Genomic DNA, 16,205 nt, shown 5'->3' with positions numbered 1-16,205 from the left:
ACCTAGGTTTTGATAAAAATAAGATTTAACCATGAAAATGATTATGGAATTTGGAGAAAATTATATATTTGAGTTCGTGAGGTTATGAGTAACAATTATTTTCGAAAATTTTAGGAATCCGGGCACGTGGGCCTGGGGTTGAATTTTAGGAATCTTCTAATTTGGGTTGGGTAATTACTCTAATAGCTAAATTATTAACTTTTGAGCGTATATTGATTATTTTATATAACATTTGGCTAGATTTGGCAGGAAAGTGAGCTTTGAGATGAGGTAAGTCTCTTGCCAAACCTTGTAAGAGGGAATTTATCCCGTTTAAATTACTATTTGCTTCTAATTATGGGGCGTACGTACGCACGAGGTGACGAGAGTTCGTGCATAGCTACTAATTATGCTTAATTCCGGGTAATTTAGGACCCAAATCATGAAATACTTGTAATGTTTGCACCATACGTGTTAATTAAAGTGCCTAAATTATATTGAAACTTGATAAAGGATTTGTAAAGGCCAAATTTCACTTACTTGAGTTTTGGCGGGGTTATTTGACCGTTAATAGAAATTGTGCTTCTTTGTGTTTTAGCCTTATAATAGCTTTTAAATCGGATGTTCATAAAGTATTCTCTATTCTTGTAGAGCGGGCCGAATGCCTCGACAGTATAATAGATGCATCTATGGTTCGTGTTGCTCGACCCTAGGTAGTGTACACATTATTCTAGATCGAGTCATACGACCTCAACATAAATCGTGCGTGTTAATGATTGGCGCCCGAATACACTTGATATTATTTTCATGAATCGAGAGGTTGTCATTTATTTATTTGCTTGAGATTATTTGGAATTAGTATGTGTTAGTGGAAGACTTTTGGAATTTACTATTTGTTAAAGAATCATTTAATCACTGTTGATACTGTGTTAATATTATTGTTCACATATTCTATGCATGTTTAGAAATTCCTGTATTTCATTGTTAGCCCATAATAAGTGTCGATGTCAACCCCTCATCACTACTTCTTCGAGGTTAGACTGGATACATGTTGTTTACATACTAACGCTACACTTCTATACTAATCGTGCATGATATGAGGCAGGTGCATCTGGCAATCATTCCAGTGCGCACACCCGATACCCTGAGGCTTATTGGTGAGCTGATTTCCGAGTCCGTTCTGTAGCACCTAGAATCTCTCTTTCACATTTATTTTCTGTCTACTCTATTTCAAATAGTAGTTTAGAGTTTTGTATATGATACTAGTTGCTCATACAATTGTGACACCAGGTCTTGGAATACATGCTAGTAGACTTTATGATTTTGGAGTATTTATTTCACTGCATTTGCTCACTCATTTGATTTCGCTTTATCTTATTAAATTTTCTACTTCTTATTTTCTTAATAAATGAAATTCAACTAGTTGGAAATTTATTAAATAGAACAATTAAATGGCTAGTTCATCGTTGGCTTGCCTAGCGGTGACGTTGGGCGCCATCACGGCCTATAGGAGAGATTGGGTCGTGACAACATGGAATCAAAGCACTAGGTTCACGTAGGTCTCACGGGTTATGAGGAAGCCTAATAAAGTCTTGCGGATCATTGCAGAAACGTCCGTACTTATGTTCGAGAAGCTATATGGTGTAAGAAAACTACTCTTTCTTCATCTCCTATCGTGCATTTGATGTTGTTCTAAGTGTCTTTCTCTTATTCTCTCACAAATGGTGAGAATGCGCATGGTAGATATACCCGACCATGGAGGAGCTGCTCTCCCTGTTGCTAGAGGTCGAGGCCGAAGTTGAGGGAGGTCTCCAGCTCATGGTAGAGAACGAGGACGTCCCAGAGTTGCCCTAATTGCGCCACCAGTGGATCCTATGGAGGATCCTCCTATTGAAGAGCAGGGCGAGGTTCCTGTATGGAGCCAACCCCAGTGGATTTCATATCCACACTGGGATTCCAGGAGTTTGTAGGCTGTATGCTTCGGTTCATGGATTCTATGATTCAGGCTGGTTTATTTCCAACAGATCTAGCCATATCTCAGGCAGGAAGGGGAGCACAGACCCCTACCGCCTAGGCTCCATAGCATTTTGTTGTCCTATATCAAACCCCGGGCGCACTACCCGTGGGGGGAGCTAAGCTAGTTACAGTAATTATACCTGAGCCTAGACCAGCTGCGGCCAGTGATATGCAAAAGCTATTAGACAGATGGATCAGGATACACCCTCCTGTCTTTGGAGGTGAGTGACATGAGGACCCCTAGGAATTTATTGATCGTTGCAGAGACAGACTACACAGCATGAGGATATTGGAGTCCCACGGGGTGGACTTTACAACCTTTCAGCTGGAGGGCAGGGCCAATAGATGGTGGCAGTCCTATCTTCTCGGTAGATCAGCAGTTTCTCATCCCATGACTTGGGACGAGCTCACATGCCTTTTCCTGGACAGATATATTCAACCTTCCCAGAGGGAAGAGTTACGATGTCAGTTCGAGCAGCTCCAGGTGGGCCAAATATCGGTGACCGACTATAAGGCAAGATTCTTTGAGTTGTCTCGCCATGCACTATGATACTTCCTACTAATGCAGAGAGAGTGCAAAGGTTCGTTATGGGTTTGCACTTTGGTATCCAGGCCACCATGACCCGAGAGATTTAGATGAGGACCTCGTACGAGCTAGTTGGGGAGATTGCTTAGAGGATCGAGAGTGTTCGTCAGCGGAGCTGAGAGCAGGTGTTAAGTGTTAAAAGGTTTTGATATTTTGGAGGGTTCAGTGGTGCCCCGGCTAGGGACGGAGGTCAGTTTGTGAGGGGTCAGTCTAGTAAGCCCACATATCTAGCACTGCTGCCTCCTCAGGGTGCTCCAGTACGACCCTATTTTAGTGCTATCCTAGAGAGCTCCTGCTGTCCACCAACTATTCAGGGTTCCTCTAGTGGGCCTTCAGGGTAAGACTTTAGGTCAGCAGTCCACCATATCGAGAGGTTGTTTTGAGTGTAGGGATCTTGGTCATGTGAGGAGGTTATGCCCCAAGCTTCCTGGCAAGGCAGTGTAGTAGGGTCAACATTCTATGATTACAAAACCAGCTTCCACACCAGTTGTTCGGCCGCCTAGAGGCGGAGGGCAGGTGGTTAGGGGCCATCCTAGAGGTCGAGTCCAATCAGGTGGTACTCCAGCCAGGTTCTATGCCTTTCTAGCTAGTGCAAATGCAGTAGCCTCAGATGTCGTGATCACAAGTATTATTTCTGTCTGCGGTAGGGATGCTTTGGTACTATTTGATCTGGAGTTTACATATTCATATGTTTCATCTCCGTTTGCTCATTTTTGGGTATTCCTAGTGAGTCTTTGGGTACTCATATTTATATATCCATACTAGTGGGAGATTCTGTTGTTGCGGATCTATTAGTCCTGTATCATGAGTTTATGTGGTTATGAGACTAGAGCGGATCTTCTGTTGCTCGATATGACCGACTTTGATATCATCTTGGGCATGGACTGGTTGTCTCCATATCACTCCATCCTTGATTGACATGCCAATATTGTTACCTAGGCGATGTCAGAGTTGCCTAGATTGGAGTGGAAGGGTTCGTTTGTTAGTGCATCTAATCAGATTATCTCTTTTTTGAAGGCTCGACACATGGTCAAGAAGGGTTATTTGGTTTATCTAGCTTATGTTCAATATACTACTACCAAGACTCCAGTGATTGATTCAGTGCCCATGGTCCGAGAGTTCTTCAATGTGTTTCATTCTAATCTTCCAAGCATGCCACCAGATCGTGATATCGATTTCTATATTGATTTCGCTCCAGGTACCTAGCCTATCTCTATTCCACCATACAGCATGGCTCCAAAAGAGTTGAAGGAGTTGAAAGAACAACTTGAGAAGTTGCTATCAAAGGGGTTCGTCGGACCGAATGTGTCGCCTTAGGATGCACCGATATTATTTGTAAAGAAAAGAGACGGGACCATGCAGATATGCATTGATTACCGTCAGTTGAACAAAGTTTCCATTAAGAACAAGTACCTATTGCCAAGAATTGATGATTTGTTTGACCAGTTGCAGGGTGCCAAGGTGTTCTCTAACATCGACTTGAGATCGGGGTACCATCAGTTGAAGATTCGGGATTTGGATGTTTCGAAGACGGCTTCCAGACTAGATATGGCCACTATGATTTTCTACAGATGTCCTTCGATTTGACTAACGCCCCAGCGACGTTTATGGATTTGATGAACCGAGTGTTCATGCCATATATTGATTCTTCATTGTCTTCATTGATGACATTTTGATCTACTCGCGTAGCATGGAGGAGCACGAGCAACATTTTAGAGTGACACTTCAGACTTTGCGGGAACAAAAGCTATATGCTAAGTTCTCCAAGTGTGAGTTTTGGTTAGATTCTATGGCATTCTTGGGGCATATTGTATCAGGAGAGGGTATTAAGGTAGATCCCAAGAAGATCGAGGCAGTTCAAAGTTGGCCTCGTCCTACCACGGCGAGCGAGCTCAGGAGCTTCTTGGGGTTAGCAGGTTATTATCGTTGGTTCGTGGAGGGCATCTCATCTATTACAACACCTTTGACTAGATTGACCCATAAGGGTGCTCTATTCTAATGGTCTGATGGTTATGAGGCGAGCTTTTAGAAGCTCAAGACTGCATTGACTTCAGCACCGGTGTTAGTGTTTCCTTCTAGTTAAGGTATGTATATTGTGTATTGTGACGCTTTACGCATTTGTATGGGTTGTGTATTGATGCAGGAGGAGCGAGTTATTGTATATGATTTACTTCAGCTAAAGCCCTACGAGAAGAATTACCCCGTACATGATTTAAAGTTGGCCGCAATAGTTCATGCTCTTACGATCTGGAGGCATTATCTTTATGGGGTGTCCTGTGAAGTTTACACTGATCATCATAGCTTGCAGCATTTGTTCAAGCAGAGGGATCTCAATTTGAGGCAGTGCAGGTTGCTTGAGTAACTAAAAGATTATGATATTTTCATAACTTATCATCCGATCAAGGCAAATATAGTTGTGGATGCCTTGAGAAGAAAGGCGGAGAGTATGGGTAGTTTGACATTCATTTCTGCAGAGGAGAGGCCACTTGCTTTGTACATTCAATCCTTGGCTAACAAACTTGTGAGGTTGGATATTTCAGAGCCCATCCGATTTCTTGCATGTGTCGTCGCCCATTCACAATTCGAGCAGATCAAGGCTCGTTAGTATGATGACTCGCAGATGGTTATACCTGAGTGAAAATGGGAGCACATTACTATGGACTTCGTAGTTGGGTTGTTGTAGACCTTGAGGAGGTGTGATGCAGTTTAGGTCATTGTTGATAGGTTGACCAAGTCGGCACACCTTATTCCAGTTGTGACCACGTATTCTTCAGAGAGATTGGCCCAGATTTATATTCAGGAGATCATTAGGTTGCATGGTGTGCTTGTTTCTATTATATCAGATAGAGGCCCTAAGTTTACTTTGCATTTCTAGAGGGCAGTACAGAGTGAGTTGGGGACCCGGGTAGAGCTCAGCACAGCCTTTCATCCGCAGACTGATGGGCAGTCGGAGCTGACAGTTCAAATATTGGAGGATATGCTTAGAGCATATGTGATTGACTTCGGAGGGCAGTGGGATCAATTCTTGCCTTTGGTCGAGTTTGCTTACAACAACAGTTATTAGTCCAACATTAAGATGGCTCCATTTGAGGCTTTATATGATCGGCGATATCGTTCGCCCATCGGATGGTTTGACCCCAGCTAGGCTAAGTTATATGGTATTGATTTGGTGAAGGATGCCTTGGAAAAGGTAAAGTTGATTCAGGAGCGACCTCGCACAACACAGTCTAGATAGAAGAATTATACAGATCAGAAGGTGCGTGATTTATCATTTATGGTGGGTGAGAAGGTTCTTTTGAATATCTCGTCGATAAAGGGACTCATGAGGTTCAGAAAGAAGGGCAAGTTGAGCCCAAGGTTTATAGGTCCATTTGAGGTGTTGAGATGAGTTGGGGTGGTTGCTTATGAGCTTGCTTTGCCTCCCTGTCAATCGGGAGTTCATCTTCACGTGTCTATGCTCCGGAAGTATCATTCTAACATGTCGCATGTGTTAGACTACAACACGGTCCAGCTAGATGAGAACCTGGGTTATGAGGAGGAGCCAGCTTCCATTGTTGATAGGCAGGTCGCCAATTGAGGTCCAAGAAGATTTCTATGGTAAAGATTCAGTAGAGGAGTCAACCAATCAAGAAGGAGACTTGGGAGACCAAGGAGGACATGCAGATCAGATATCCACACTTATTAGGCACTCTAGGTAAGATTCTAGACCCGTTCGAGGACGAATATTTATTTAAGAGGTGAAGAATGTAGCGATCCAACCAATCATTTTTCTTTCTAGAACTTTGTTCCCTTAAATAAGACACCCGTATGTGCTTTTACTATTTTATGACTTGCGGGGATGGTTAGTTTGAGTTAGGAAGGGTTCGGGTTGGAATCGGAACACTTAGTTCCTTAATATTGGCTTAAAAGGGTTAAGTTTAACTTGGGTCAACATTTATAGTAAACGACCTCAGAACTGGGATTTGACGATCCCGATAGGTTAGTATGATTAATTTGGACTTGGGCGGGTTTTGGATGACCCGGGAGTGTTTCGGCGTTTAATATTGAAGGTTGGCACATTGAAGGTTTTTCAAGTTCTTTAAATTTAGTTTGGAGTAGGTTTTGGTGTTATCGAGGTGGTTTGTTTGTGATTCCGGGCCTGCGAATAGTTATGTATGGTGATTTAAACTTTTCATGCAAAATTTGGTGTCATTCCGAGTAGTTTAAGTATGATTCGACGCATTCGGCGTAAGTTGGAAGAACTTGAAGTTCATAAGTTAATTCTATTTTGTTTTGGGTCGTGATTCTTAGTCTTGATGTTGTTTCTGTATTCTGAGGGTGTGAGAGAGTCTATTTTATGTTTACGAACTTGTTGGTATGTTTGGTTGAGGCCTCGGGGCCCCCGTGCAGGATTTGAAGGGTCGACGGAGCTTGATTGCTCTTTAGAGAAGAGCTGATGGTGGCTGCCATCTGGTGCGTTCTCACTTGCGGTGGGAATATCTGCAAGAACGGCACCACAGGTGCAGCGATTCACTCATAGAAGAGGAAAGATGAGGGGGTCAGCGTGTTCGCAGAAGCGGACTCACTTCTGCGATGGGGAGATCGCACGTGCGGATGAGGCCAGTGTGGGCAAGGTCCGTAGCTCATTTAGGCTTGTAATGGCGAAAGTTGAATTTTTGGAGTTTTGGGATCGGTAGTGGAACTTTAATATCGGGGTCAGAATCCGATTCCGAAAGTCTGAGTAGGTTCGTAGTGTTGAATATTTCTTGTGTGCAAAATTTGGGGTCAATCAGACGTGATTTAGTTAGTTTTGGTATCAGTTGTCGAATTTGGAAGTTTCAAGTTCTTTAAGTTTGAATCGGAGGATGATTTGTGTTTTAGCATTGTTTGGTGTGATTTGAGGGCTCAATTAAGTTCGTATGGTGTTTTAAGTCCCGGGGCCTCGGGTGAGTTTCAGGTCGTTAACGGATAATTTCTGGACTTGTTAAAATTGCAAAACTGCTAGTATCTAGTTTCCTTAATTGTGTTTGCACCCTTTCCTCTGTGTTCGCGTAGTGTAATTTTGGAGGATGATTTAATTGTTCTTCGTGTTCGCATGTTTCCGCTCACGATCGCGGAAGTCTGCCCCCTCCTCCTTCGCGTTCACATCCCTCTATTGGGTAATGATTCTTAACTTGATTTTTTTATAGCCCAGTTCATGAGCCATCAGATTTTCCTCTTCGAGATCGCACCTCATTTTACGCGATCGCGATGTACAAATACCTGGGCAGTATTAAAAATTTCAAAAACGAGAGTTTGGTCATTTTTATCAAAACTTGAGTTTGGGAGCTCGGATTTGGACGAGATTTTGAGGGATTTTCAGAGATATCTATTGGGTAATGATTCTTAACTTGATTTTTTTTATATTCCACTAAATTGTGATTAATTTTAATATTTAATTTTAGATTTGGGGTGATTCTTCAACTAAGATTTCGAGTTTTGATTGGAATTTTGACATCGGATTTGGATAATTTTGGTACGCTGAGTGAATGGGTGTTCATAATTTGTGACTTTTACCTGATTCCAACGTGGGCCCCGTGAGGCTTTTTGGGCCTTTTTTTTTATTTCTTGCCTTAGCTTAGATTTTGTTAGCTAGATTAGTTTCTTGTAGCTATATTTATGTTATGTAATTGGTTTTGGCTAGATTTGAGCCATTCAGGGTTGGATATTCGTGGAAAGAGCTAGCATTGTGACAGATTGATTTGAGCTTGGTTCGAGGCAAGTGACTTGCCTAACCTTATGTGGGGAAAACCCCCTTAGGATTTGTTATTGTTTTGATATGTGAGCGCGGTGTACGTGAGGTGACAAGTACACACACATGCTATTTGTTATAAAATCCCGGTTTTTCACTAAGTCATAACATGTTTCTCCTTATTTTAACTACACTAGCATATGTAACTATCATCTTTTAGTTAGAATAGCATGCCTACGTATTTTAACTGCCTATTTGAACTCTGTGCAGCATGTTTAGTGAAATTATCTGCTTTCTTTGCCTTGAACTTAGTCTAAATTGTAGGTTTTCTTAGTCTAACTATTATTTCGATTGATTGAGCTGCATATTTACTTTGGAACTACGGAACGGTATTTCAGGAGATCCCCATGTATTTCATATTTACTTTGGGACTACGGAACTGTATTCGGGGAGATCCCCCTTACACATTTACATTTGGGACTACATGATGGTATCCTGGGAGATCCCCTGCTGTTATCATTGTGTTCTGAGCTGTTGTCTTTCATTGATTCTATTCATGTTAAATTTTCGTATTTATTTTACTGTGATATTTCATTCTGCCTTATTTCATTATATTTACACCAGTAGGGCCCTGACCTGATCTTGTCCATACACGATCGAGATTAGGCTTAGCACTTACTGGGTACCGTTGTGGTGTACTCATGCCCTTTCCTGCACATATTTTTCGTGTGCAGATCTAGGTTCATCGTACCAGCCTCATCACTAGTTGCAGTCGCTGCTGCTTATTGGAGACTTCAAGGTACATCTGCCCGCACCCGCAAATCCTCGGAGTCCCCCTCTATCTCCCCCTATGTTCATTTTTCCTTTCTTTTGTAGAAATGATGAATAGAACAGTTAATACTTCTTAGTAGCTTATGATTTGCGGGTTTCTGGGTTTTTGAGAGTTTGTTTCGTACATTTCAGAAGTGATAATTGTATATGCTGAGCGGCATTCAGTTGCTTATTAGATATTTGTCACTGTTAGTAGTTAATGTTCATGCTTTTGCTTCATTTCTGCAAAGTGTTAGGCTTATCTAGTCGTACAGACTAGGTGCCGTCACGACAGTTTACGGAAGGAAAAATTGGGTCGTGACAAAGTTTTTATGTCCTAATAACTTTAACACTTGCATTGTTTATATTTATAAAAAAAATGCTAGATATTTTATTTCTTATTAGTTATTTTAATCTTTTTCAATGTTTTTAAAATTTTAATGCTCTCTCTCTATGATATAATCTATGTAAGGTTTATATAATCCTATTACAGTCAAACAAACATCACATAAAACACTATAAATTGTGCCTTCTTCATTCTTTCTCATACAATCAACTAGTTCCTATTCAAAATACATTCTCATCCTTCTCCACAAAATAAGATCATCTTCTATATCTTTTTGAGTTTCTTAACACTTCTTCCTTCACTTCTTTTCCTATTTATCTATTGGCATTATGTTCCTGGTCCTCCTGCGATTGGAATTTACGATTTCACACCAAGTTTCACTTTACCATATCCGTGAAATAGAACACGATGCCTTTCTTGCCATATGAATTTCACGATTTGTTTACCTCAGGAATAAAAATCGTGAAAATCATAGAGCAAGAAAGGCTTCATGTTCTATGTCACCGTCTAACCACCAACCATGAGTAGCCTTATGAGATGAAATTTTCATTTATTTACTTTGAATTTTTAATAATTAATTATTTATTATTATCTGATTTTTCGAGTCGCAATTAATACATATTCTCTTAGTAAAGAGAATGACCTTTCAAAACTACATATCCTCTAAGGTGATAGTTGCTTCATCACGAGGAAAGACAAAATGCATATAGTTTTGGCACCATTTTTTCTCAAAAGAAAATAATTAATCTAGGTTTTTACCGAATATGATCAGTGAAATTTAGGGGAAAGTTGTGAATATTTCTACACCACAATAGAGTGAGACTAGCAAGTTAGGAGTTAGATTAAGAATGTCATTGGTCGTCTATTGATGCAGGGCTTTACCTGCTAGTTTTATTATACCAGCCATCTATTTCGTATTTCGTATTCTGTATTTTATATCTCTTATATTGCTGTTATTTTATTATGCATTTTTATGGTACTAATATATCGGCTCCTGTTGCTTTTTTGAGTCGAGGGCCTCTTGGAAACAGCCTCTCTACCCTTCGGGGTAGGGGTAAGGTCTGCGTACATATTACCCTCCCCAGACCCCACTTGTGGGATTATACTGGGTCGTTGTTGTTGTTGATCAGTGAAATTTAATACTAAATTATAAATTTCTTAATTAGGTTTGACAGGATAAGCTCTGCTGATTTGGAAGTCAATTTTGATTTCAGATTAACAAATTTGATCTCGGCCATCAAATCTTTTTTTTCTTTTAAAATTTTATTTAGGTCTCTGTAATTCCCTTTCCATTCTACACTATTTCTACGTACTGAGAAGAGAATCATCATCATATCTAAATGGTTTTAGTAAAAGATTAAAATACTTTCTTGATCAATAATTTGAATTTTGAAAGACCATACGATATCTAGTTCTTTAAATCGGAGTAGTCAGGACTTGTCTGAAAGATAAATCTCTAAGCCATACACGCCCTTGCTTTTACAAGTTTATAATTCAAATTTAATAATAAGAAAATGTATAATTTCACAAACACAAACATCTTCTGAGAATTTAGCTCGTAATTAACGGCGAAGACGGAATTTCTGCTAAGGAGGCTCAAAAAAAGTAGAAGTTAAAAATTTAAAAGAAATTGTGGCTAGTGAGAATTTAACTAGCGACCTTACAAATTGAAGAGTTTAAAGTTGAATTATTTTCAATTATAGAAATGTGTCCTTTTTTTTTGGAACGGAGTAATAATGAAAGTGTGTCATCTAAATTGAAACAGAGACAGTAATAATTATAGTATGTATTTTACCATATAACTCCTAATAATGATAGCATTTCAAAAAGCAAAAATAATTTTGAAAATGAATAATTAATGATAAGGGGTAAAACAAGAAGAAAAAAAATCTCATTTATCTTGGTTTGCTAAACTGGACATGTATAAGTAAAAATATATTTTTAGTATAATGAACAAGTAAAAGTGAGGAGGGAGTAATTAATTAGGATAAAATTGAACAATTTTGAATATCATGGTGACAAATTTGTAGCATTTCCTTTCAAGAATACCATATGCAGTTCCATCTTCTTCAACAAATTTATAAGTATATCCATAAACCATGCAAAGTGGCGGGAATAGACGTTGGAAGTTGGAATTATACGAAAATTTTTATTTTGTATCTCATACAACTGACATTAGTTGTATGAGACAACGTTTTTATCTTACAGTTTTGTGAACCCAGATTTCTGTGAATTCAAAAGTGTAAGATTGGGGTCCACAAATTTGTGAGACAAAAAGGAGTCTCATATAATGGGTGTAAGTTGTATGAGACACAAAATAAAACTTCTCGGATTATACGATAATGTTGTTATGGATTGGACATGTCTATCAACGAGGTCCCCATTTCTCTGGAGCAACGACCAATTGGAGCCCCATTATTGGCCCATTCTACCTTGCCGAGAATCCCTCTCAACACAATAACAGCAACACCCCCTCTACCTCGACCAATCCGATCCTTCCACGTGTCAGCAACCCTCCCCCCTACATTCTCAGCTGCCCTTTTGCGACGTATCAGAAAATTGAGCGTTGAAATTGAGAGAAATTAAAAACAGGAGAAGGGTCACCATTGTTGATAAGGAGGAGGAGGAGATTTAACACTCCTCCTCATCAACCTGAATCACAACCTATTTAATTCCTCAATTATTATACGTGAATTATTTAGGATTTAGCTCAATTATTATACGTGAATGTTATATATTATTTGTCGCATTTGAAAAATCTATATATAGATCGAGAAGAGGGTCATCCTGTTGTCTTCCTCTGTTGCTCGAGCGAGACCGAGGTCGAAAAGGCATCGGATTTGACTTTGATATGGCTGAACAGGGACTTGACTCATTTCAAAGGGTACGGCAATCAAAAGGAAACCAGGAACTGAATGATGAGTTGAAAATCAAAGCAAATGAACTCGAGAAGCTATTCGCCGAGCATAAACTACGTACTCCTCCTGGAAATCAATCTAATTTTATCAGCAGAATTGGTAGGCATAGTTACATGCAAAGTTGGCCATCAGCTACTTCATCCTACAGTAATCCTGTATTAGATAATGCTTTTGTCGATCAAGTGTTTGATAATTGTTCGTTTAGGGAACCTGATAGGAACTCTTCTGATGAGGTAAATAGTTCTACTGGCGGTTCTCCAGGGAAATTCTATGATATGTATATGCAGAAAAGGGATGCAAAACTTAAGGAAGAATGGAATTCTAAAGGAGCAGAGAAAGAAGCCAAGTTGAAAGCTATGGAGGATAGCCTTGAGAGGAGTAAAGCTGAAATGAAGACTATGGAGAGGCTCAGATCATTTAACTCCACCTCTATTTTTAGCAGAAACCAGGTATAATTCTAGTTCCCTTCTACCAATAGTTTACAGCAATTTCACACACACACACACACACAATGTGTAGACATTTCTGTTTCTTATTCCTATAGTCACCAATCTTGAAAAAAGTTCCCTTTGACAGCAACAATCAGAATTTGGGCAAAGTGATGATAGAGAACATAAGCCTGGAGAAGAAGTTTCTAAACAAAATGCTCAGAGGAAGAAACAACATTTACCTATCAAAACTTCATCTACACCTCGCACCATAGTAGCATCTATTCCAAGGTCTCCAGTGAAGGCTTCTAGTAGTCCTTCTAGTCGCCGAAAATTTCAACCTGAAAGTCCAATTGCACGTTCTGTTCCAAACTTGTCTTACCTGAGAAAGGAAAACTCAGAGCCTTCTTCTCCGGCTGGTAAAATGACTACTCGTTCACAATCCAGGAACTATTCCCGTAGCAAATTACTGCACTCACAGTCCTTGAGAAAAAGCTCTGCTTTGAATTCTGAGGGTGTTAGCTTGGCACCTCTCAAATTTGATAAGGACAAGATGGAACATAGTCGTCCTAAGGGTGTAATTTCAGCACCTCCAAAATCTGGCAATGAAAAGAAGGAGCAGAGTCTTACAGATAAAATTCCCAGCATTTCAGATTCAAAGGCTTCCCCAAAGAAGGAAAAAGATGCTGACTTCAGTTTAAGAGGTGGTTTGATTGAGACAAGGGGTTCTAATATTGTATCTAATTTTGCGCACAATGATGATGATGAGGCTGAGGCTGAGGCTGAGGCTGATGATGATTATATGGAATTGGATTCCGAGAACTCAGTGAATATAGATGAGGACGACTTTGAGAACATGATATCTGCAGTTGAGGAAATTTTTGATAATAAGACACAAAGACTGAGCCATGAGACAGAGAAGCTGGTAAATTCTGTTTCAGGATTTGGTGATATCCTGAGATCACCTTCTTCTGTGCCTTCTAGCTTCCTCTCCGGTAGATTTGCATACGAGTCACCAAGAGAAAGTAGTCCTATCTCACAGACTGATCATCACCCTTTTTCTTATCCTCATGACATGTCTGATGTTGATGCTTCAGGCTCTCCCGTGGGAAACCCTGCATCCTATAATTCACATTTTATGAGTCCAACGGAGCATGACTCAGCTGCTAGAATGAGGAAGAAATGGGGAATGGCAGCTCAGAAACCAATCCATGTTTCTTCTCAAAGTCAATTGCGCAAGGATAAGGCTAGAGGATTTAAACGGTTATTAAAATTTGGAAAGAAAAACCATGGAGCAGATAGTTTGGTTAAAGATTGGATTTCAGCAACTACTTATAAGGGAGATGATGGCACGAGAAATGGACTTGATCCTCCAAATCGATCTGATGTTTGCCTATATGAGGATGAGTTTTTCAACGAACAAGGTGAGATATGATGTTTCATTTTACTAAAGAAAACCATGTTGTTTCTTTTTTATTGATATTCATTCAATGGCTATCCCTAAATCCATTAAACTTTTCTAGTTGTTAATTGTTTCATGTTTCTTCCTTAAGATTTGAATAAGAATATTCCAGAAGCACCATGCTGATGAATTGATTTTTCTGATCTAGTTCATGAAGTATCTCTATTTTACCACATGTTATAAGCTGAGAGTGCCAAAATTGCAGGTTTACTTATTGAAGAAATTAGACTTTTCTGAATAATAAAACACAACTGTTTCACAGAGGTGTAAGATGAAGAGTATACTAATTCAACATTAAGTTAAATATATTGTCATATATTGGTATACATGTGGTTCCTTCAGAAAAATTATGTAACAGACGCTGCAGCTTTAGCTTGTGGTTCTCAATTCTATTTATACTGTCGTTGATGATTCTTCTTCCTATTTGTTTTCTACATTAGCATCTGAAAGGAGTAAGAATTTAGCGCATGACAGTACGAATACAGATCTTTCTGGTGTTTCCAGTTTCTTTAGGGAAAATCCAGGGAGGATATCAGATTTTTATTGCATAGGAGAACTTGGGAAGCAAAGGAGACCCTTAGATCTTCCAAGTTTATCTGTTCGATGAACAGTTTTGCTGAATTGGCTTTGTTTCTTTTGCTCCGGTTTCTTCTAATTCTCTCTAATACACAAGAAACATATGTAGAAGCTTCAGATAGGCGAGTTTAAAGTTTAGTTTGTACGATTATATAGATGTCATGTGAATTTTTGGGAAGGTTTAGTTAAATATTTCATTTTTCTTATGAATACATCCTTTTCATGTGATCTTATGTTTCAGTATTCCTTCTCAATTATAGGTCTGAAGCTGTTGATTTCGAGCTACTGATTTAATAATCTTTCTCTCTAGCAGTTCAAACCTTGCACACTTCTATTCCGGCAGCTCCAGCTAACTTCAAATTGAGGGAAGATCATTTATCAGGAAGCTCAATAAAGGGTGAACATTTAGTATATTGTTGGTCTTTCTCAACTTATTCCTGTGTTTGCTGTTTTGTCCAATAAATGCCACCATGGGAAAGTATGTGCCCCTGGGGTGCTATAATTAAAGTAAGAAGGAAAAAATGAAAGAGTAAGGGCCTCTATTGGGAGTTGTCACTTTGCTTCATAACCTTAAAAAAACAGCTCACAGTTTTTTTGCAACTATCTTCCTGACTTACATTCTTCCCGAGTCAAAGAGCACTTCCCTATTAGCACAAGAACTACAGTTGCTTCATCTGCGTCTGATGTATCTTTCTTATTAATCAACGCCTTAAAGGTGTATTACATTCGTCAGCAACGAACAGTATATCATCAAAATTTTAAGGAATCTTGAACTTGTCAATATTTTGTACTGCAGAAAATTCCTATCGAAGCTTGTAAAAGTTTTTGTGCTTCGGTCAAGTATTTACATGTTAACTTCTATCTATTCTTACCATTTCACAGCACCAAGACCGTTCTTTTCCTTGTCGTCATTCAGAAGCAAGGGAAAGGACTCAAAGCCGAGATAAGTCTCTCAAATGTATAAAAGTTCCAGTGATAAAACACATGGAATTGCCTCGATGGTGTGCAGCTTCAAACCATATCTTATTCAGCCAGAGCTTGAGGTATGCGCGTGCTACAATCATATTTATACAATTCATTTTTGTACATAGTATATCATTGGACTTTTGTTAGCCTTGCTACAATCATATTTACAATGTTGTATATTGCCTTGAGAGGACAGTTCCCTGTGGCTGAATGTTAATGTTATTTTGGTGGTCAGAGCATTCTTCGACTTTTATACTTATCTGTAGTCATACAAGCTTGATTCTTCTAAATAGCAAAAGTTGGGTTTATGTTTAGAATTGAATATTAGCAGTTTGGAAGGAGAAGCTTGATTCATGAGTAATTGTAGATCTTATATTTCATATAAATGAAAAGAATGGTGTGGCTAAA

At 39.3% G+C, this 16,205-nt stretch overlaps 1 protein-coding gene across 3 annotated transcripts; it reads left to right on the top strand.

Annotated features, from left to right (window-relative positions):
* Nucleotides 1-11,878: 11,878 nt before the first annotated feature.
* LOC104241515 (uncharacterized) lies at nt 11,879-16,205 on the top strand. Of its 3 annotated transcripts, none has more exons than XM_009796456.2 (4): nt 11,882-12,814; nt 12,942-14,217; nt 15,142-15,228; nt 15,714-16,205. In XM_009796456.2, exons 1-4 carry the CDS (start codon nt 12,299-12,301, stop codon nt 15,776-15,778), a joined length of 1,944 nt encoding a protein of 647 aa, XP_009794758.1. In that variant the 5' UTR covers nt 11,882-12,298; the 3' UTR covers nt 15,779-16,205. The 3 variants fall into 3 exon arrangements, with proteins under 3 accessions (XP_009794760.1, XP_009794758.1, XP_009794759.1); XM_009796457.2 differs by having other exon boundaries at nt 11,895-12,814; nt 15,145-15,228; XM_009796458.2 differs by lacking the exon at nt 15,714-16,205 and having other exon boundaries at nt 11,879-12,814; nt 15,092-15,177.

The sequence above is a fragment of the Nicotiana sylvestris genome, chromosome 6, assembly GCF_000393655.2.
Source record: "Nicotiana sylvestris chromosome 6, ASM39365v2, whole genome shotgun sequence".
Taxonomy (NCBI): domain Eukaryota; kingdom Viridiplantae; phylum Streptophyta; class Magnoliopsida; order Solanales; family Solanaceae; genus Nicotiana; species Nicotiana sylvestris.
Note: the sequence above shows the minus strand (reverse complement) of the source record. Positions and strands in the feature narration are given on the sequence as shown.

Coding starts and splice junctions, on each gene's coding strand:
- LOC104241515 (XM_009796456.2), top strand. CDS start 12,299: ATGGCTGAACAGGGACTTGACTCATTTCAAAGGGTACGGCAATCAAAA. Junction 12,815..12,941: donor CTATTTTTAGCAGAAACCAG/GTATAATTCTAG, acceptor TCCCTTTGACAG/CAACAATCAGAATTTGGGCA. Junction 15,229..15,713: donor ATCAGGAAGCTCAATAAAGG/GTGAACATTTAG, acceptor ACCATTTCACAG/CACCAAGACCGTTCTTTTCC.